Source organism: Pan troglodytes, chromosome 4 (assembly GCF_028858775.2).
Source record: "Pan troglodytes isolate AG18354 chromosome 4, NHGRI_mPanTro3-v2.0_pri, whole genome shotgun sequence".
NCBI lineage: Eukaryota > Metazoa > Chordata > Mammalia > Primates > Hominidae > Pan > Pan troglodytes.
The window spans coordinates 35591880-35615076 of NC_072402.2; the positions used below are offsets into that span (position 1 = coordinate 35591880).

Below are 23197 nucleotides of genomic sequence, written 5' to 3' on the forward strand. Positions count from 1 at the left end.
CCCACCTTTTACATCAGCATGACCTGGATGTGAGACATGGAGTCAAAGGAGATCATTTCAGAGGTATAAGATTTGACTGCCCTGCTGGATTTCAGACTTGCATGGGGCCTGTAGCCCCATCAGTTTGGCCAATTTCTCACATTTGGAACGGGTGTATTTACCCAACGCCTGTACCCCAAATGTATCTAGGAAGTAACTAACTTGCTCTTGATTTTACAAGCTCATAGGCAGAAGGGACTTGCCTTGTCTCAGATGAGACTTTGGACTTGGACTTTTGGGTCAATGCTGGAATGTGTTAAGACTTTGGGAGACTGTTACAAAGGCATGTTTGTGTCTTGAAATGTGAGGACATGAGATTTGGGAGGGGCCAGGGGAGGAATGATATAGTTAGGCTTTGTGTCCCCACCCAAATCTCATTTTGAATTGTAATCCCCATAATCCCTATAATCCCCGCATGTCAAGGGAGAGACCAGGTGGAGGTAAATGGATCATGGGGGCAGTTTCCCCCATGCTGTTCTAATGATAGCAAGTGAGTTCTCACAAGATCTGATGGTTTTATAAGGGGCTCTTCCCCCTTAACTCAGCACTTCTCCTTCCTGCTGCCTTGTGAAGAAGGTGCCTTGCTTCCCCTTCACCTTCCACCATGACTGTATAAGTTTCCTGAAGCCTCCCCAGCCACGCTGAACTGTGAGTCAAACCTCTGTCTTTTACAAGTTACCCAGTCTCAGGCAGTTCTTTATAGCAGTGTGAAAATGGACTCATACACTTAGAAAGCCACATATTACCATAATTGATTTAAAAATAATTAGAAAATCCAAATGTATGGACAGAATTGTGTTTCCCCAGAATTCGTATGTTGAAGCCCTAACCCTGAAATGTAACTGTATTTGGAGTTGGGCCTTTAAGGAGTTAATTAAAGCTAAATGAAATCATAAAGGTGAGGCCTTAATCTGAAAGGACTGGTGTTTTTTTTTGTTTGTTTGTTTTTCTTTTTTGAGATAGTCTCTCTCACCCAGGCTGGAGTGCAATGGTGCGATCTCGGCTCACTGCAACCTCCACCTCCCGGGTTCACACCATTCTCTTGACTCAGCCTCCCAAGTAGCTGGGACTACAGGCGCCCACCACCACGCCTGACTAACTTTTTGTATTTTTAGTAGAGATGAGGTTTCACCATGTTGGCCAGGCTCAAACTCCTGACCTCAAATGATCCACCTGCCTCAGCCTCCCTAAGAGCTGGGATTACAGGTGTGACCCACCACACCCAGCCTAGGACTGGTGTTCTTACAAGAAGAAGAAGAGATACTGGAGCTCTCTCTGAGAGTCACACAGAGAAAAGGCCACAAGCCAAGGAGACAAGCCTTACCAGAAACCAACCCTGTTGGCACCTTGATCTTGGACTTCTAGCCTCTAGAATTGTGAGAAAACAAATTTATGCTTTTTAAGCTACTCAATCTGTTGTATTTTGTTATGGCAGCCCAAACTGATTAAGATGAAGTAATCACAAAAAGAACTGAAAATATTCATAATTAAAAGAGTAGACATAATTATTTGCAGTGACTGGATCTTATTTGGATACTGATTTGAACAAACATTTTAAGAAGTGAGACAATGGGGGTATGGATATACAGGAATTATTGATAAAATATTTATGTGTGATAATACAGGTGTCCCTTATCTGAAGTGCATAGGGCCAGAAGTGTTTCAGATTTCCGATTTTTTTTGGATTTTGGAATATTTGCATTATATACTTAGCAGTTGAGCATCTGAAATTGAAAGGTGAAATCTGAAATGCTCTAATGAGCACTTCTATAGAGTGTCATGTCGGCGCTCAAAGAGTTTAGGATTTTGAAGCATTTCAGATTTCAGATTTTTGGATTTGGAATGTCTAATCTGTAGTTTTGTGGTTATGTTTCTAAAAAAATACTTTTTCTTTTAAAAATATAGTATTTGTGAATGAAATGATATAGTAAAAATAATACAATGAGAGGAGAGTAGAAGGAGTATGGATAAAGTAGGATTGGCTATAAATTGATAATTGTCAAAGGTGGGTGATGGTTCCATTAATGTTTATCATATTATCCTTTTTTGCTTTTATACATGCTTGACTTTTTCACAGTAAAAGTGAAAATGTTTACAATGATAATAAAATAGTATGGAATCGGTACAGAGTTAAGCAAACTGACTAAAACAAAACAAAAGCTAAGAACATAGCTCAGAAACGGATTCTTGTGCAAATAAAACATGCTATGTGACAGAGATAGCATTAACAATTACCAGGGCAAAGGGAAAATTCAATATCTGATGCTGGATCAACTCCTATTCAAATGACAAAAAAAGTCACTGGATTTCTCTACCTCACACAGCACATAAAATTAAATTCCAGATAAATTAGGGACTTAAGTGTGAAAGGCAAAACTTTAAATCTCGAAGACAACATAGGAGAATATCTTTCGAAACGGTATGATAGATTTCTTAAATAAAAAACATTAGCCATAAGAGTCATAAAGTATACTGTATTAAAATGAGAACTTCCATTTAAAAGACACTGAAAATGGGAGAGGAGGAATATAAAATACATAAAATTATGTAACTACAAGTCAGAAAAAGACGCACAATCCAATAGAAAAAAGGGCAAAAGATATGAGCAGACATTTCACAGAAGAGGCAACATGCATGTCCAATAAATATGTAATAGGATGCTCTGCTTATTAATTAGGGATATGCTAATTATGACTATATTCAGAGATACCTACAGGATTGACACAAATTAAGCAGTCTGATAATATCATGTTTGGAGAAAATGTAGACCAATCATAAATTTTATATATTCATGGTAATGTAAATCGGTACAACCAATTTGGAAAGCAACTTAGCAATACTTTGTAAAGTGAACATTTACTAATCTATCAGCCCATAAATTCCACTCTTGCATATGTATTTTACAGAAACTCTAGAATATATTCTTAGAATAGATACAACCCAGAAGTTCATGATCAGATGAATACATTGTCATATATTCACAAAATATTTAATAGCGTTTAAAATGAATAAGCTATAGTTGTAAGAAACAACATGCATAAAGTTTAGAAACTCATGTTGTATGAAAATAGGGAGTTCCATATAACTATGTGAAGAATGATTTCACTTTTATTTATCTCCTAAATAAGCATAAACAGTATGTTGTTTAGGCAGATGTATATACAAAGTAAAAAACAAGCAAGAGAATGATAAACACCATATTCAGTCTACTCACTAATTCCTGGGGAGAGGCAGAAGAGAGAGATGTCTTCTACTTCTTGTGCTGGTTGATGATTTCATGTAAGTTTGTGGTACTGTGCTTTATAACTTACATATGTTCTTGTGTAAATATCAAATATATTTTTCAAAGGTTAGGAAAAATAACTCTACATTAAAACACCATTAAAAATGAAATTCGTACCTTCAACTATGCTGGACTTAGCAAGAAATCCTGAAGATGTTTTTAGAGCTCCATTGAATACCACAAAACTTGCACCTGTCACTGATCAAGAAATACAACAATTATTTGTTTTAAACTGCTCATTTTTATGTTACACATTTGTTAAATGCAGAATGTGGATATGCATATAAGTACTCAATAAATGTTATACCCACACAACTTAAACTAGAAAACTAATTAAAGAGACAAAAAAATGAGATAAAATATTACATTAAAATAATTTAATGCGGCTGGGCGTGGTGGCTCATGCCTGTAATCCCAGCACTTTGGGAGGCCGAAAAGGGCAGATCACCTGAGGTCAAGAGTTTGAGACTAGCCTGGCCAACATGGTGAAACCTCGTCTCTACTAAAAATACAAAAATTAGCCAGGTGTGGTGGCAGGCGCCTATAATCCTGGCCACTCAGGAGGCTGAGGCAGAATTGCTGGAACTCAGGAGGTGGAGGTTCCAGTGAGCCAAGATCGCGCCACTGCACTCCAGCCTGGGCGACAGAGCGAGACTCTGTCTCAAATAAGTAAATAATAAAATAATTTAATATTTTTATTAATAATTGATGGAGTATTGTACTGTTTTAAATGTTTGTGCCTATATTAGTGAGGGTGTAGGAAATCAAACATTCACTACTGGTGACACCACAAATCAGAACAGTTTTTATGGAGCCCTAACTTGGCATTTTTCTATTAAAATTACAAGTAAATATATCCTATGACACACCAATTCCACTTTTGGGAATTTATCTTACAGATAGGTTCAAATGTGTACAAAACGGCATGTATACGAAACTATTCACTGTAGCATTTTTATAAACAGCCCCTAAGGATTGGTAACAAATTATGCCCTTCAATAAGGGACAGTTAAATGATGTACAACATATAAAATGTAAAGTTCTGTAGAATATAAAAGCTCCTTATATACAAACATAGAATAATCTCCAAAGTGTGTTAACAACAACAAAAAAAACAAGGTATAGAATGGAGCAAATATTATGACTTGTCTATAAAAGTGGAAGAAAGAGGTAGATATGTGTGTGTGTTTCTTGAATATACATTAAAGCAAAAATGTCTCTGAAAGGATATATAAGAACTGATAACATTGGTTTGGTTGCCTGTAGGGAGAGTAAGAGGATGGCTGGGTGGTCAAGGGAGGAAAGGAGATTTTTCACTATAAATATTAATAACTTTTTAATTTTACCACATAAAAATATACCTATTCAACAAATAAATATTAAAAATTGTTAAATTTTAGTGGCAAAAATGCCAATATCATGTTAAGTGATAAAGTATAATATAAAAGTGACCATATTCTTGGCACTTTTCCCTTTTACCACCTTTTTTTTTTTTTTTTTTTTTAGACGTAGTCTCGCTCTGTTTCTCTGTCGCCCAGGCGGGAGTGCAGTGGCACGATCTGGGCTCACTGCAAGCTCCGCCTCCCGGGTTCACGCCATTCTCCCGCCTCAGCCTCCCGAGTAGCTGGGACTACAGGCGACCGCCACCACACCTGGCTAATTTTTCGTATTTTTAATAGAGACGGGGTTTCACCATATTAGCCAGTATGGTCTCGATTCTTGACCTTGTGATCTGCCCACCTCGGCCTCCCAAAGTTCTGGGATTACAGGCGTGAGCCACCGTGCCTGGCCTCTTTTACTACTTTTCAAAATGTATTTTCCAAGCTTACTACAAATAAGTATATATTACTTTTATAAGCAGAGGAAAAAATTTTATTGGCAGCCAGAATGTTGGACTATTTTATGTATGGTATCCTATAATAATGTATTAATTTTATGAAATGCTTCCATTTAACTTTCAATTTGTTAGGCCTTCTACTGCAAGGGTTTGGTAATCATAGCAATCACTGAAGCCATTCAGCCACAGCTGAGAGTAATGTCATTCATAGATGCTGTTTGTTATGTTTTATAAATCAATCTTATCCTTATCACCCTGTGCTCCCCCAACTAAGAGGAGTCGGAGCAGAGGGTGAACAAATGTGAAAAGAAATACCTTATTTCAGAAAGAAATTACTCAAAGAAAGACTCTCACCCTATGGGATATACTAAACCTAAAGATGTCAAAAGGAAAACAGTCTTCCAAGTCTGTAAGCCTAAAGTAGCCCAAGAGAAAAACAAAAATTAGAAGCAATTTTAAAATCTGTTGTGTAGCTGAAACTTCAAAACATACTGTTTTATCACCAACAATTCAGCAAATAAGTAAATATACATATATTTCCCCTTTGAAAGGAATTCTATTAATTGAGGTGGTTTTGTAAATTAGCACTAGGAACCAAGATGCTCACCTTTTCTAGGATGGCCAGTGGCACTGTTGGCCTGTGTTTGATAAATTCCATCATTCTGTATACAGACTAGATGAGAATCTGCTTCTGTACTGAAACTTGCTCCAATGCTAATGACATGCTCATTGGAAGAATTTAGTACTTTCATTACCTGGAAAAAAACAAAAACAACAACATTTATTTAGAAACACTTTTAATATTATATGCCTATTCTAAGAGCCACGTTTCTGGCCAGCTTCATAATTATCAAGCTTCGGTCTGGACAGCTCCCTGGGAATGTGATGGAAACAAATGTTTTAAAATAAAAGCACTTCAGTTGAACAGTAATCACCTCAATAAAACAGTACAAAAAAAAGAAATATGATCAAACAGATTATTTACAGTAAACAAATTCTATCATTTCAAAAACAATGTTTGTTGCCATAATACATTAGATAGTCTAATTCAAAACAAAAAATTTAATGTGACACAATTCTAAGGAACTCTAATGTTCAATAATTGTCATTTGAATAAAACAATTATACTTACATCGCTGTACTTTTTCCGTGGTATTTTTATGCAGCTTTTTCCCATTTCCATATGAATCAACAGTTGATCTATATTATGCAAGGTATACTGGTAATTTCGAAGGTCCTACATAGAATAATTGCATTACCATAAACTACTAACCATGAGTATTTTTCTATCCATTAAATCATTCTTTAAGAAATCCTTCTCCACAACAGTAATAAAGAATATCATTCTCAGGAAAAACTCTGTAGTATTTAGGGTATCTCCTCTTTCTAGTTACAGAACTTCCAAAATAGAAAAGGTCTTCAAACTAGGCATGGATAAATAAAAGTGAGTCCACTGAAACATTTTTCTATGGTAACAGGGAAACACAAAATTACAAAAAGTATAGGTGGAAGGGAACTTTAGATATCATCTAATCCAACACTTCCTATTATAAATGAGAAAACCAAGGCCATAATTTGCTCAAAATCACAAGACTGACTGACTTTACTAATACATTTACACAAGTTTCAACAACTTTAAGAGGTCTGTATAGAGTTCTTACATTACCTAAATATCCAAGAACTGCAGGAGAATGAATCAAAAGGCACTTAGAATCAGGTACACGTACATGAGGAGATAGTACGTTCTAAAAAGCAATTCGTCAAAAACTGAGCACTAATGTTAAAATAATTAGGATTTATTGTAAATGAATGGTCATTATACCAAATATGGCAAATTAAAGTAGGAAAATATAAATGTATAAACTTTGCTAAATAAAGTTTTAAAGTAACAGTATAAAAATACCTAATAAAATAGTTCAATTACTCACAACAAGTAAGTTCATAATAGTGTGTCCTATTTCTCCAAAAAGAGGTTTTCGGCCTCTGATGCTCGTTAGAGGAGCAGGATATGCTATACATAAGAAAGGAAAACTGGTTACTATCAACAAAAAAAAACCCAAATTATTGAATTTATTACCTTCAACTCTCATTTTACAAACAAACATTATGTATAAATATCACTCAATCAGTTCTTAGGGGAAAGTGAGAGATAATTTTTTTTTGTTTTTGAGACAAGGTCTCACTCTGTCACCCAGGCTGGAGTGCAGCGGTGCAATCTCGACTCATTGCAACCTCCACTTCCCGGGTTCAAGTAATTCTCCTGCCTCAGCCTCCCAAGTAGCTGGGATTATAGGCATGTGCCACAACACCTGGCTAATTTTTGTATTTTTAGTAGAGACAGGGTTTCACCATGTTGACCAGGCTGATCTCAAACTTCTGACCTCAGGTGATCCACCCACCTCGGCCTCCCAAAGTGCTGGGATTACAGGCATGAGCCACCACATCCAGCTAAGAGACAATATTAACACTTACTGTGTATCTATGTATCTACTAGATGCTACATTGAACTGGGAACTATACATACATTATCTTATTTAAATTCAACAACCTAATGGAGTGTGTCTATACTATTTCATAAATGAGAAAGTTGAGACACAGAAATTAATCAATTTGCTCCTAGTGACTAATAATTGGTGAAACAGATTTGAAACTAGGCTTGTCTGATTCGAGAGTATTTCATCTTTTCATTATACATCTTGTTTCCACAAAATTATAGGGGGTGGAAAGTTATGATAATTGGTTAGAACGATATACGTTTCTGATAATTTAAAGAGAAATACAAAGAACTAAAGACTTTTAAGGCATTTATAATTAATATTCAATTGTGCTAATTTATGAATGGTAGTAAACTTTTAAAGTTCTTGGTTCAGCATGATAAAAGAAATATACTGGGGCTGGCCGTGGTGGCTCACGCCTGTCATCCCAGCACTTTGGGAGGCCAAGGCGGGTGGATGACGAGGTCAGGAGATCAAGACCATCCTGGCTAACATGGTGAAACCCTGTCTCTACTAAAAATACAAAAACAAAATTAGCCGGGCGTGGTGGCGGGAATCTGTAGTCCCAGCTACTTGGGAGGCTGAGGCAGGAGAATGGCGTGAACCCGGGAGGCGAAGCTTGCAGTGAGCTGAGATCGTGCCACTGCACTCCAGCCTGGGCGACAGAGTGAGACTCCGTCTCAAAAAAAAAAAAAGGAATATACAGATAGAGTCAGGGAAACCAATGCACAAAAAGGGAAGGGACATGAGGTCGGCCACCTAACTACATTCTTTCTTTAGGGCACCATAAATTCTGGACACCAAAAAGGAAAAGAGACCTTACTGGTAACGCAGCAGGCACTCTGAAGGAAAGGAAGGCAAGACTATTTCTATAGTGATAAGACACAGACACATTTGTAACCTTCAGTTCTCAAGTTAGGTCTTAAGCAAACTAATCTCTCTAATGCCTATTATACAAATATACTTCCTTAAAATTCTAAAGAAACACCACATACCCAACATTAGCTGCTTTAAAGACTTGAGTCAAAGTAGTCATTTTCTTGCTAGTACAAACATATTTTGTAATTCTAAAAAGGCAACTAAGTTATTTGAAAGACAGAGGGTCTAGATTTGAAAAAAATACAAGATATTAGTGTGAAAAGACATAAAAATGATAAAGAAAATGATTAACTGCTAGCTTTTTGCCTTATATGAATGAGGGGGCAACCTTTGCAATATGAAGAGGTAGTTTTGTTTAAAACACTATTCTCAACAGGTTATGGTTTAGAATGACATACTATCTGAGTTACAAAGGGACCTCATAAATCATCTATTTGAACATTTAATGGTATTCAAAACCAGTGATCTCAACATAAAACCACAGATATTTTCAAAAGCATTTAAAAATTACTAATTTGAGACAGTTACTTTCAGTCTTTATTCTTGGGACTTTAACTTTCACATAGCTTTTTCAAATGTACATTACCTCTGTAACAAAATACACACACAGACACACACACAGTTCACATCTAAAAAGACATGGGCACCAACAATGTCAAAGTGCCAGTCTATGTAAAATCTAGCAGAACAGAAAGAATTCAGAAAACAGCTGAGGTGAATTAACTTCTATGTATAACTGACAATTTCCCCTCATTACCACTAAATAGCTTATCATAGCTTTGCAGTTCCAGTCCCCGTGATTTATGATAAGCCCTTCGTATTGCTCCATGATTCTCCAACCTTCAGTGTGAGAAAACTTACTATCTAGAAGTACTACTGGCCAAAATACTGGCCATACTTACATGTTCCATAATAATTTGATTAGTTAGTTTATTCCCCTAATCTTCTATTAAAAAAAGCATTCAAATATTAAATTAGAGGCAAAATACTGGGCTGCATTGATGAAACATTTGGCTTAAAGTGAAATTTCTTAAGCTCTTTGTTTCACACAGTACAAAACCTGAGATGCAAATTAAATTTTGTTACTTTTCCCACAAGTTAATAGCATCACACATGTAAATCCTAAATGGTAAAGAACCCCCATCCACAAAATCACAGTTAAATAAAATTTCCAAATAGATTATCTCTTTCTCTCAATTTGTCTATTCTGAAATAGTAATCACCACTTTTATAGCTTCTCAACATTTAATTTTCCTCCAAGAAAATCCCTACCAAATTATACTAGAATCAAATGTCTAAAAAGTTCATTAGACGTGATATACTTCAAATGCAATAAATATATTATTTCTTGAAAAAAGTCAGATAAAAGATACAGTGGGAATTCAAAAAAGTTTAACACTAGAAATGATTCTAACTCAGAAATAAGCATATATATAAACATCACAGCAGCTTTAGAATCACCAGTTGTGTCAAGGGTAGATAAGTAAATACACACACATGTACATACACATGAATGATACAGGCTCTATCACCTTTGAGAGACAAACATCAGAATATAAAAATAAGAATCATCAAGCTTAGAAAAATAACCACAATTTTTAAGTACTTCCTTCCCTAAAAATAGTTAGCTTTTAATTATAGTGAGTAACTGAAAACAATAGCACTGCTAACCCAAAAATCCTTTATGTCTGGCTTTATGATATAGAAAAATTGAGAGACGCAACGATTTATCTTCTTAATATGCAGGCAACATAACAAACTCCCAATAGTATATGCTTTTAAGAAAATTTTAGCAAAAGTAATTAACACATATTGAACATCCCAAATCTAAAAACCTAAAATCCAAAATGCTCTAAAATCTGTAACTTTTTTTTTTTTTTTTTGAGACGTAGTCTTGCTCTGTCACCCTGGCTGGAATGCAGAGGCATGATCTTAGCTCATTGCAAATCTGCCTCCTGGGTTCAGGTGATTCTCCTGCCTCAGGCTCCTGAGTAGCTGCGATTACAGGCGCCTGCCACCTCACCCAGCTAATTTTTGTATTTTTAGTAGAGACAGGGTTTTACTATGTTGGCCAGGCTGGTCTCGAACTCCTGACCTCATGTGATCTGCCCGCCTTGGCCTCCCAAAGTGCTGGGATTACAGGCGTGAGCCACCATGCCCAGTCTATAACTTTTTCAAATGCCAATGTGATGCTCAAAAGAAATGCTCACTGGAGCATTTCAGATTTTGAATTTGGATGCTCAACTGGTATGTACTCTGTGAATATTCCAAAATCTGAAAAAGTCCAAAATCCAAAAAACTGATCCAATGCATTTCAGATATGGCATACTCAACCTGCACTGTGAAAGTTTTCTGTTTTGTTCTGAAATTTTAGAAGAAAAGTTTTAGGTAATAAAAGAACTTATGAACATCTAGAAACTTGAAGACATACCACAGTTATCTAGACCAACCTGGTAGTAGAAGAGGGTTGTCTTAGAACTTTAAAAGCATAGCAAAACAAAAGTAGTTCCATTAATCCATTAAAACTGATTTTAATGATTCCCTGAAAGTCTTTACATTCAGTATATTTAAAAATATGCAATTTAACTTATTACTCTAAAACTTACCTTTATATTCTGCACCCAATCTCAACATTAAACGCATAGGAAAAACCTTTGCCCAGGGAATCTCAAGCTTCTGGATAAGAACTCCACAAAGAAAAGGATTACTTGGTAATGAGAGATCATCAAGTTTCTGAAAAGTAGGTGTAATAAACAGGAATCCTCCGTGATCCTTGCTACTGAGAAAACTCTCAGTAAAGGTAATATTGTCCAAGTTTTCTACGTATTTTCCTGCAAATAAAATCATTAGTAAAAAGATTTTAAGTTGTTTTGTCACTGTTTTGAAGAAATGTTCTGAGTTTGTCCAAAATCCAAAAAACTGATCCAATACATATAAACTGTCCCAATATAAACTGTCTGAAGTTAAGACACTATAGATTTTTTTTCTTATTTCTGTTCTTGCAAAAGCATCTATTAAATACCTTCTGTACACAAAGCTCCCAGTTATTCCTAGATATTGGGGATTATGAACAAAAATTTGAAAATGTTTCCAACCTTCCAATTTTTCTCCTTACGGCATGGTCAAGTGAAAAATTATCAAATCTCCTAGTCTTGTACAGACAGTAAGGAAATTACATAGATACACTGAAAAATCAAGGAGGCAGGCCAGGCACAGTGGCTCATGCCTGTAATCCCAGCACTTTGGGAGACTGAGGCGGGCAGATCACTTGAGGTCAGAAGTTCTAGACCAGCCTGGCCAGCATGGTGAAACCCTGCCTCTACTAAAAATACAAAAATTAGCTGGGCATGATGGCATGTGCCTGTAATCCCAACTACCTGAGAGGCAGAGGCAGAAGAATCGCTTGAACCCAGGAAGCAGAGGTTGCAGTGAACCAAGATTGTGCCACTGCACTCCAGCCTGGGTGGAGACACTGTCTCAAAAAAAAAAAAAAAAAAAGGATATAAGGATATATTTCCATTTTTAAAATACAAAAATCTGCATAGACACTAATCACATAAAATGCTAGTTTTAAGGAGACAAAATAATTATTAAGCTATTTTCAGAAATCAGCAATCTCTTCACAGAAATAAATCTTTAGTATAGCTAGCACAGCCAAAACCATAAATGCCTTTAACTAATTTATCCATTCCCCAGTCTGAACAGTTCAAAATAAAATGCCATACCTTTTAGAGCATCCTTATATATGGTGATAAATAGTCTGAAGATGTCCTTAGGAATAGTATCTTCATTTGGCAAACATAACAATAGAATAATAATTTCTGCCTGTCCCAAGCCATGCAATCCATTGGTTGAAAAGTACCAATATTTGTCTGAGGAATCTTAGATGATAAAATAATATAACTATTAATGTCAACTTCTATTAGTCAAAAAACTAAGAACAATTGTTTTTGCATTTAACATAACTTTTCAAATTCCTTGTGTTCCCAAAGTTCTCCTTATGAAAACCTTAAATTGAATTGTATAAGATTTATATAAAGTAAGAAAAAGGATGATCATAGGGAGCCAATTAATAAATAACACTAAAATAAAAGATGCACTAAATGCTGAAATGTAGTGGATAAGAATTTAGTTTCAAATAGAATGAAAAGCTGACAGATACATTATGGAGTAGTGAGGATTATTAATTATTAATGATTACTTCCTTTTTAATTAGGTCACATGTCACTTACTTTAAAACTGTCTTTATTGCTACTAAATCAGGGTTCCTGCTTATTTCAGTTACCAAATTTCAATTTATCTAAAAGCCACAGGAAATATAGTCAATTGTATCATGAGTATCAAAATACAGCTCAGTTATATAAGCCCATGACCTTAACCTAAGACTGACAGGGATGCTAATAAAAATCTGTAAGCTCATGTTTCAAGTCCTACTGAACATAAATTTGCAAAATTTATTTATAGTCATATCTGGCCGAAAAACCAATATCCAATCCTGCTTATTTTTCACCATGGCCAGTCAAAATCTAACCTGAAGATGTAATTAATTCAGAAATCTTGCTTACCAATTAAGCAAATAAGGATAAATTATTACTTACAAAATATGAATTTGACATTCACGAGTAGATTAGCATTTAGGACAAATGTAACAGGATGAAAGCCTTCACCTTCAAGAAGCAAAATGATCTGCTCATGAGATGGATGTTCTTCTACTACAGGCACTAAATGATGAAAGTAATATATTAATCAGGATAAATATCCTGTTAAATATGCTTACAAATGAAAAAAACAAATTTATAAATCCACCAGTGGCCTGATCAAATTTAAAAACAGAAGCAAACATGTTTCATAAAATCAACACCCCAGACAACTGTTATATACTAATTTTTACCTCTTTCCATGTAAAGTTACTAATACTGTAATGCATATATTACATATAGTATATTTATACTGTTGATTAAACAGCAAATGTATATAATTTTAGCACCTTCAAAGTTTGAAGACAAACGTTTTTATAAAGTAGATTCCAGTTTGGTAAGCACTCCATTTATAATTTTTGATATTTACAAGTCTATGAAAATAGTCTAGAGCCACGTTATATATGCTGCTTGTTACCACATGCCTATATCAGCTACTTGCTACCATATGCCTATATCAGTGACCAGGTAGCAAAAAAAAAAGATCTTGACAATCAATAGAAAGATATGCATGGCATACAAAGAACAGGGCTTACTATATTTTTGCCACTACAGCTAGGTTCATGTAATGGCTCCCACTGACAGAACAGAAATCCAAAGCTTCATTCCCCTACATTATCACACAGAGAACCGCCATTTCATATTGCAGAATGTGACATAATGCCTGGAGTGACAAGTGTCTATCCTAGAAACCACTCTGGGGTGGGGGTTAGCCATAGAATCTCCTGCTTGAAAAGGACCTTAGAAATCATCTAGGTTCTATTTACAAAGGAAACTGGGGCCCAAGGAGATTAACACACTACAAGTCATAGATGTAAAAAGTAGCAGACAAGGAACTAAAATTCCTAGCTTTGCCATCCAATCTAATGCTCTTTTCTTTAGGTATCATGCTCCTAAAAAAAAATAGTAATAATACAGTGTCAAAATTCTAATACAATGGAAATATTTCTTCGGGCTAAAAGTCTATGAGCTTCCCTCATAGACTTAATCATTCGAAATTAGTGGGCCAGATGTGATAAATGGATCGTAAAAGTTCAAATATTTTTAGAATTTGTTTTTATATAATAAGACTTTCTGTAAACAAAAGTTACCAGCCTTAGTACATATTGCAACCAAACTAAGTTAAAAAAATACATTTCATATGTCACAGATAAAATTCATCAGTATATATTTTTAAATCTTTTTAAATTTAAATAACTGCTTCCCTACCTGATCCCTTTTCTCCAGATGCAACCAGAAGTGGGGGCAAACTGTCCTCATCATTAGGTAGAAGACTAATCTTATTGCAGACATACTTGTTAATATCACACAGTAACCTATAATCTGAAATACTAGCAATAGGTAAATTGCTGTTAACTAAGACACCAGTAGGACTAGATGGTTCTTCAGTTTCTGCAAAAACATCATCATCTAGTGTAAATGAACCAGAAGTAGGTAACCCCTCATTTCCTGTGTTCATAGACAATTTTTCCACTGATGGAAACTGAGAAATAGGACTCTGAATTATCTCATTTCTTGTAATATCTCCTGTCTCATTGTTTGGCTTTTCCACTGTAGTAGAATGGGAATGATCCACTGTGTTTACTGTCTGTAAAACATGTAATAAAAAAATTAACAAATCAGTTCATATTCTCTGTTCAACTATGAAATGAGATCACTATAGCCAAACATATCTTTTTAATAAGAATAAATAAAAACCAAAATGGGTTCAGAAATTCTCTTAAAGTCAAATTTCCCAAGAAACAGTACCATTTTGATTCTTCAAATTCAGGAGCATAAGGAATTAAGAAGCATAAGGTTTTAGTTTTACTGCATGCTCAGGCAGGTATTAATGACTTAATATTAAGATTGGAAAAAATGAGGCAAGAAGAACTTCAAGATCCCATACCATATCACACAGTGAGCAAGCTTAGTTCAATCCAAGTCTCTCCCCTTCTTACGATAGCCAAAAACCCTTGGGTAGGCAGGGAGGAGGGACAAGGCAGGAAGAAGGGGAGGGGAGTGGTTAGGAAGCAGTGCGTTAGCTATATTCCACAAGAGTAACCACCTGGAAAAAACTACCCATAAAGACTATTTCAATAAAGCCTTTTTCTTTTTAGACTGTACAAAGTCAGTATTAAATAAGAACCATTTATGAACTCAATATTTACTAGCGTGTTGAGAGTTTTCATTAATACAGATTGACAGTGCGTGCTAGCTAGGAAACACACCCATGGTAATTACGGCTATTTGTAAAGTCTAGCTCATGAACTCTTGACAAACAGCATATGTTTCTACCAAATGTAAATTTCAACAGAGCTGATAAGTATCCATCTTTTCTCTCTCTCTCTTTTTTTTTTTTTTTTTTTTTTGAGATGGAGTCTCACCCTGTTGTCCAGGCTGCAGTACACTGGCGCAATCTTGGCTCACTGCAACCTCTGCCTCCTGGGTTCAGGTGATTTTCTCCTGCCTCAGTCTCCCCTAGTAGCTGAGACTACAGGCGTGCGCCACAATACCTGGCTAATTTTTGTATTTTTTTTTAGTAGAGACGGGGTTTTGCCATGTTGGTCAGGCGGTCTTGAACTCCTGACCTCAGATGATCCGCCCACCTCAGCCTCCCAAAGTGCTGGGATTACAGGCATGAGCCACCACGCCAGGCCTAGTATCCATCTTTTCTAATATACGTACCCAGAATCGACCAGGTGACTGGCACAAAGTGATGCTCAATAAATCTATTTAATGCATAAAACATTACTAATGCATACATTAATAGTTGCTTCTATGAGTATGTGCCACTTTACAATGAGAATTCTTAGTGATCTGGATTCTATATTATATATCTTCTGTTTAACACCTAGCACATTTGTGTAAATGTAAGCATAAATATCACCATCACATACTTTCTTGAATGTTTGAAAATAACTAAATAGATATTAGTATAAATTAAATTACTAAATCTCAGTTACATTTCCCCATACCACTGGTTCTCAAAATGTGGTTCAGAGATCCCTGGGGTCCCCAAGACACTTTCAGGGAATTGGTGAGGTCCTAGAATTTTTTTCATATAATTTAACAAAAAAAATAACATATCAAAACACATAGAATGTAGAACCAGATGTGAGAATATGTTTGTCTTCTATTAAGCCAGACAGTAAAGAAGTTGGCAAAAATGTAAAATAATGCCATTATTCTCACTAAACTTTTGTTCTGAAAAAAATTTTTCATAAAATATTATTTCTGCTAATGTAATAGCCTTATTTTGTAATTAGTTAATAAATATTTTTTAAATTTCTGAATTTTAATTTTAATATAGTAATTATCAATAGGTATAACCCACGAAATCTATAGCACTTTAGGGTTCTCAATAAGAGTATAAAGGGGTCCTGAAGCTGAAAGTGTGAGAACCAGTCTCTTAAACTGACATTTAAAAAAGGTAAAATCTGGGCCAGGCGCGGTGGCTCACTCCTGTAACAACCAGCACTTTGGGAGGCCGAGATGGGCAGATAACTTGAGGTCAGGAGTTTGAGACCAGCCTGGCCAACACGGTGAAACCTCGTCTCTACTAAAAATACAAAAATTAGTCAGGTGTGGTGGTGGATGCCTGTAATCCCAGCTACTCGGGAGGCTGAGGCAGGAGAATCGCTTGAATCCGGGAGGCAGAAGTTGCAGTGAGCTGAAATCGCGCCACTGCACTCCAGCCTGGGCGACAGAAACTCCATCTCAAAAAAAAAAAAAAAAAGGTAAAATCTGCCAGGTGTGGTGATTTATACTAGTAATCTCAATGACTCAGGAGGATGAGATGGGAGGATTACTAAAGATCAGGAGTTTGAGACCAGCCTGGGCAAAATAGTGAGACCACATCTCTAAAAAAAAAAAGTAATTAAAAAACATTTTTTTTAACAGTAAAGTCTAAACCAGGCATGGTGGCTCACTTCTGTGATCCCAGCTACTTGGGAGGCTGAAGTGGAAGCATCACTTGAGCCCAGGAGTTAGAGCCTGCAGTGAGTGGTAATTATGCCACTGCACTCCAGCCTGGACAATACAGCAAGACTGACTCTCTCTTTTTTTTAAAGGGGGTAAAATCTAAAATATATTCACTGTATCAATACATCTCTTATTTTAGGAAGCTCAAAGTGTTAAAAAAAAAAAAAAAGCACTCTAATAATCACACCAGGAATTATCTACGAAATAAAATTTTGTTTAGTCAATTAAGTTATTCTTTGAATTCCTTACCATAGGCATATCAGGTGAGAGAGGACTAAAGTCTTCAGAACATCTTTTACTTCCAGATGATAATTTTGTTGTATCTGCAACTTCACCATTGGGCAATATACCATCTGCAAACCATACTCTCTTCTGTTCTTTGGAACACAGTCCTAGAATCAATTGAAAAAGTAAAACATTTGAATCTGGTAATATGGCAATGATTTAATGCCAAATAGATTGTGAAATGTTTTCAAAAGCTTTTTGCTATCCACTGGCAACCCCTGAATTCTCAGGGCTACAAAGATCTAGAGAAATGGCCTTTTGTGATTCCTCTATCCTGAGTGGAGTCTGTTTCTATCTAATTCGTACAAAGGGAGCAGGAGTGGCCTTGGCAATCATATACTATGAAAAGGAATGGACAGGAGATCTATCTAATTCATAGCATATTAGACCAGAGGTGGGTCTGGGAATCACTCTGAAGAGGAGTAGATAGGAGAGATTACACCTTAAAGACAATAGGGAAGGATGATTTAAAGCCTGTACTATTGAGGCTGTTTGTGTGAGTAAGGAGTAGAGACTGAATAAAATTTAGGGACTAAAGTACAGTGATGAAAAGTGCAGCAGACTGAAGCATATGTATATATTGCTTATCTATATATTCTTCATATATATATATATAAAGAAAAAAAGAAATTTAAAAACCTAAAAAAAGGTAACAGGATCACTTGAAATGTCTTAATATCACAGGACATTTCTTACTACCACAGGACATTTCTTTCTTTTATTTAACAAGAGAAGCATAACATTTTTTGTTCTTATAATGTGGATACTGAATTTTATTCATATGTATCAATATTTCCTTTCAAATTTGAAGGAAATAACTAGATATCAGCATAAACATTTTTCTCTTTTCTTACAAAGCATTCATAGAGGAAGGTTATGAAAATCTCTGCCAGATGATTTTAGAATACTTTAAAAAAAAAAAAAAGTTCAATGTCTACTTTCCAGAACATCATAAAGATAACTCTGAAAAAATTTGAATTATATACACATATTTTTTGCAATGTAGGTAGACATATTAAATAAGATATCTTTCTTGTATTTGCAACATTTTTATAATTTAATCATTTGGGTTATCAATAGAATATATACATATTTTCAAACACAAATTATTCATCTTTAGAGCTATAATATACGACCATATAATGCTGAGTCTCCTTATTTCATTATAATAAATGGAAAATAGTTACTGAGTAATAAACTGAAGTCCACAAAAATAGAAGGATTCAAATTTGCCTTTAACTGATACTTATGATTCTTTTCTAGCATGTTACAGACTAATAATTCATATTTAAAGACCTACATGTGCCTTACCCAAGATGCTCATTGATGACAGGTTGTAAAAAAGAACAGACAACTCAAAGATTTAAAAATAGATTTAAAAAATATTATTTCTGTGGTAAAATACACAATTAAAAATAGATCTTTAAGGAAAAGGAGATAGAACAATTATTTACCTATTGCCTCTCAAACCCAAGCTCACCCTCTACAGTGGGCTCTTGGATGCCAGGTTGGAAGTCTGGAAAGTGCAATTCCCAGACTCTCTTGCTACTGGCTTTGGTCAGCTTTTTCCAATAGCAGGCACTGGTGGGAGACCATAAGGTGGGAAGAAATAAGAAGGAATTCTTTGTTTCTGGTTCCTGCCAGGATCTTTGCAGCAGCACCACCAACAGATACAGCTGCTAGACTCATGATTTTCAGTACTCCTAACATCAAATCTGGAGGTCTACTTTAGTCATCTGAGTACCAACTATATGAGGCCTCTTCATGGTGCTGTGACCATGGCTCCTGACTCCCACATCTGAGATCCAAGCACCTCCTGGTGCTCCTGTACTGAGCTCTAGCCTCTCCCCTTTTGTAGCCCCAAACTCAAAAAAAATTGTGGTGGTTGCTTCCTGCAGTTACTAATTGCTGAGGCACTTGAGCACAGCCTTTTTGCTCTTCCAGTCTTCCAGCCTGCATGTGTAACCAATTGCCTGTATTAAATCTCTCTTGATACCTAGTCTGGTTTCTCTTTCCTGACTAGACTCTGGCTACATTAGAGAATTTCTATTTCAATAATTTATCTTTAGTCTAAGACACAGTTTTCTTCTATTACCTTCAACACCTGGTTGTTTAAGTGCTGAGACTGGCAAAGTTGTTGGTGAAGGTATACTGGATGTTTGGTTCTCCTGAGGAGGCTGGACAGTAGTACATTCATCAGAATGATTAGATTTAAGATTAGAACCAGTTGGACTCATCATCCTTTCAAATGCCTGAGCTATAAAGGGGAAAACAATAGTGTTAAAATCTCAGATGTTTCTGGAATTTACTTCAAAGTAAATTACAATAAATATTCTATTTTTCAAGTTGTAAGGAGAAAGAAAGAAATGGCTAATCAAGAAAAAGAAGTAGCACTTGGCAAAGATACTGTCTGAGTAGCTAGCACAGGCTCTTTAGTTGGCAGCATGCCACTTTGATAAGCTACCAATAAGTTATTTCAATATTATATCTGGTGTATGTTTGATATCTACAGAGAGTAACCCTTATTACATGACTGTCTCTGTTTTTGCCCTTGTACCCCTAGAGTCTATTTCCAACATAGTTTAGAGAGATTCTTTTAGACATAAATCATATCTCATTATTCCTCTGTTTAAAATCCTTTAATGGCTACCTAAAGTGAAAATTTAAGTTGTTACAATGGCTCACAAGACCCAACATAATTCATCCCTACCTCCTCCACTTTCCCAGTTACCTGTTTGACCTCATCTCTCACTACAATCCCACTCATTCACTATGGCCCAGCTACCCAGACCTCCTTGTTCTTCAAGTAAGTATTCCTCCAGCTTAGAATCTTTGCTCCTATTATTCCCTTGGCCTACAATGTTCTTCTCGTACTCACACGGCTTCATTATCTCACTTCCTTCAAGACTCTGCTCACATGTCATATTACCATAAAGCCTTACTCTGATCACATTATAAAAAATACCACCTAAGACCAGGCACGGTGGCTCATGCTTGTAATCCCAACACTTTGGGAGGCCAAAGCAGGCAGATCGTTTAAGCTCAGGATTGCTTTGAGACCAGCCTGGGCAACATGGTGAAACCGCATCTCTACCATAAATACAAAAAATTAGCTGGGCGTGGTAGTGTGTGCCTGTGGTCCCAACTACTAGGGAGGCTGAGGTGGGAGGACTGCTTGAGCCTGGGAGGTGGAGGTTGCAGTGAGCTGAGATCGCACCACTACACTCCAACCTGAGTGACAGAGTGAGACTCCATCTCAAAAAGAAAAAATTTCCTTTTGCCACTAATCTGTTAACTATCTATCACTCTTACACTTTTTAAATTTTTTAATTTAGGGTATTATCACCATCTGATATCTTTTTGTTTACTATCCATCTCTACATACATTCATAAATTTCATGAGAATATAGCTTCTATTTTGCTCTCTGCTTGAACTTCAGAATGCAGAATAGTGCCTGAATACTGCTGAGTGATTCTTCATCCAAAAAATAAGGAACACTGATAGCTCTCCCTTCAGCATTTCTCCAAACTGATCTGCTATCAACGCTGCCACTGCTAAAACAATCTTCCTCAAGTGCCACTGAATGATGGCACTCATAAAATGGCTTCCATTAACCAAGTGAAATCCAAACACTTTACTCTGGATTTCAAAGTAATTTCTAACTTGCCTCAAATCTACTTATTGATATTCACATGTGTGCTTCCTTGAAACTCACATAATCTCAGGACAGCTTTCTCATTATCTACAATCTCTATTCAAATTATCTTTTTCTTCCAATCCTTCATGGAATATGTCTCACAACCCATGAACCGTCTTTCTCTTCTTATTTGATACCATTATTTTAAATGATCACTTCTATTATTTTCAACCCTAAAGCTGGTATTAACTTTTATTTATGCTCTCCTGTGGCATATAAATTAATGACAAATAGCACCGTAAATGAAACTATAGGCTATAAGACATCAAAATGGAATAAATTTAAACAGATAACTAAATAAGCTCATTCCACAGTATTTTCTTTGATAAACCAAAGCTTGATCTCAGTATTCTACTGAATTTCTTTAATGATCATATCTTCTCCCCTCCTGGACCCTTAGAGTCAAAATATGTCTGAATGCTCACCCAAAAATCTGACCTGTCAACATAAATAACGTTTCAAATCTTCATGGATGTTTAATTTCTTTTTAAGTGGGGGAGATAATTATATGGGAGCTTGCTCTAAAATTTCTGAATTCTAGCAGATTGCCTTGGCTAACAGCACCAGCAGTCATCTTCTAGGCTACTGAAACAGCATAAGAAAAAACAAAACAACTATAAGCACTTAAACTAACCTCTTCATAAACAATAGTGGTAACATGGAAACATAAAAAGATTTACGCTTTGTTATCTTCCAGAGCAGAGGTCAACAGCAGGGAGAAAAGCAGCTTACCTCAGGCTAACAGACTCACATCAGAGCTTTTTGGAGAATTGCTGAAAAAAGTTATCTTCATTCAAAAGAGAAAAACAAATTATTATCAGGTATTCATTCCCCTGGCTAACAGGAAGCAGTGCCTGAGCTAGTGCACAGGTCTGGTCAAAAAAGGCCCAAGTAATATTTGCTGGGAATTAAACTGTCAACGAATCTTTGAAAATGCCAAGTGGTACTCAAAAGAATAAACATGGACTTGGGGAAAAAAACACAACACACACACACACACACACACACATACACATATACACACACACATACACACACACACACACACAAAACCTGTGAGAACTCAAAGACCACCAAGACTATTGCTAATAATTGTAGCTAATTAGAGAGCCAAAGAAATAATGGGAAGTGTACATATGCAAAATTCTAAAGTTGAGAAAAGAAAAAAAACGTGAGACAAAAATGTGCAAATAGTGTGGCAGTCCTATGAATTTATAAAATCATAAATATTACCACCTTATCGTCTACTCTCATTTTAGGTTGTTATTTTCTAAAGGGTGTGAACTATTATCTTGCCCTGTGCTATTAATACATAATATTGAGTACTACTATTCGTAGGTATCTATAAGTGTTTATTTAGATTAAGATGATTAACATGACAATGATGATGACAAAAACAAATAGGCAGATGAAATGCAGCATTTAGGGACTTGGTACCTGTTAAAAGTTAATGAACTGCCACTCCAGAAACTGAATGCTTCCTTTCCAGATTGGTAGTATTAATTGTGAGAGTGGAACAAAAAGAAGAGAAACCAAGCCTTGGGATGTCCCACCTAAGCCAGATAATTCAACACTAGGTCCTTGCCTTAAGAAAATAAAGAAGTTTATCTTTGTCACAATCCAATTAATTTTAAGATATATTCAATTACTGGAAGAAAATATATCAAGTTAATACTCACCTTTACTAATAGTTTCATAGCAGACTACACATACTCTTGCTTCCTTTTCTAGATATTGCAGTTTACACTTCCTATTACAACAGACACCACAAAATACCTATAAAGAATAAAATATCAAATTTGTCTTTGTTTCAAGAATACTTACACCTACTAGAGGCAGTGTGGGGAGGTCCTAAACCTAATTAACCAAAATTCTTTTTCCTTATTGTATAAATCATCTCCTAATCACCATAATCATAGGAATTCTTAAATGATTCTTTTTTTTTGTAACTTAAATGAGGTTTCTGCAATTTGATACCATATTTCTGATAAGGAGAATTCCTTTAAATCAATTCTGTTCAT

The 23197-nt window shown here is 35.7% G+C and overlaps 1 protein-coding gene across 6 annotated transcripts in view; it reads right to left on the reverse strand.

The window, feature by feature from the left end:
• ZFYVE16 (zinc finger FYVE-type containing 16) overlaps positions 1-23197 on the reverse strand; it is a 71348-nt gene that overhangs the window by 16259 nt on the left and 31892 nt on the right. For all 6 annotated transcript variants that reach the window (XM_009448949.5, XM_001136220.7, XM_001136140.7 and 3 more), the window contains 11 exons: positions 22856-22952; positions 19574-19735; positions 17443-17585; positions 14440-14818; positions 13132-13254; positions 12259-12414; positions 11140-11364; positions 7088-7170; positions 6292-6396; positions 5767-5914; positions 3440-3520 (listed from right to left, as the gene is read on the reverse strand). In XM_009448949.5, the coding sequence (XP_009447224.5) occupies positions 3440-3520; positions 5767-5914; positions 6292-6396; positions 7088-7170; positions 11140-11364; positions 12259-12414; positions 13132-13254; positions 14440-14818; positions 17443-17585; positions 19574-19735; positions 22856-22952 (1702 nt within the window). The remainder of the gene's footprint in view (positions 1-3439; positions 3521-5766; positions 5915-6291; positions 6397-7087; positions 7171-11139; positions 11365-12258; positions 12415-13131; positions 13255-14439; positions 14819-17442; positions 17586-19573; positions 19736-22855; positions 22953-23197) is intronic.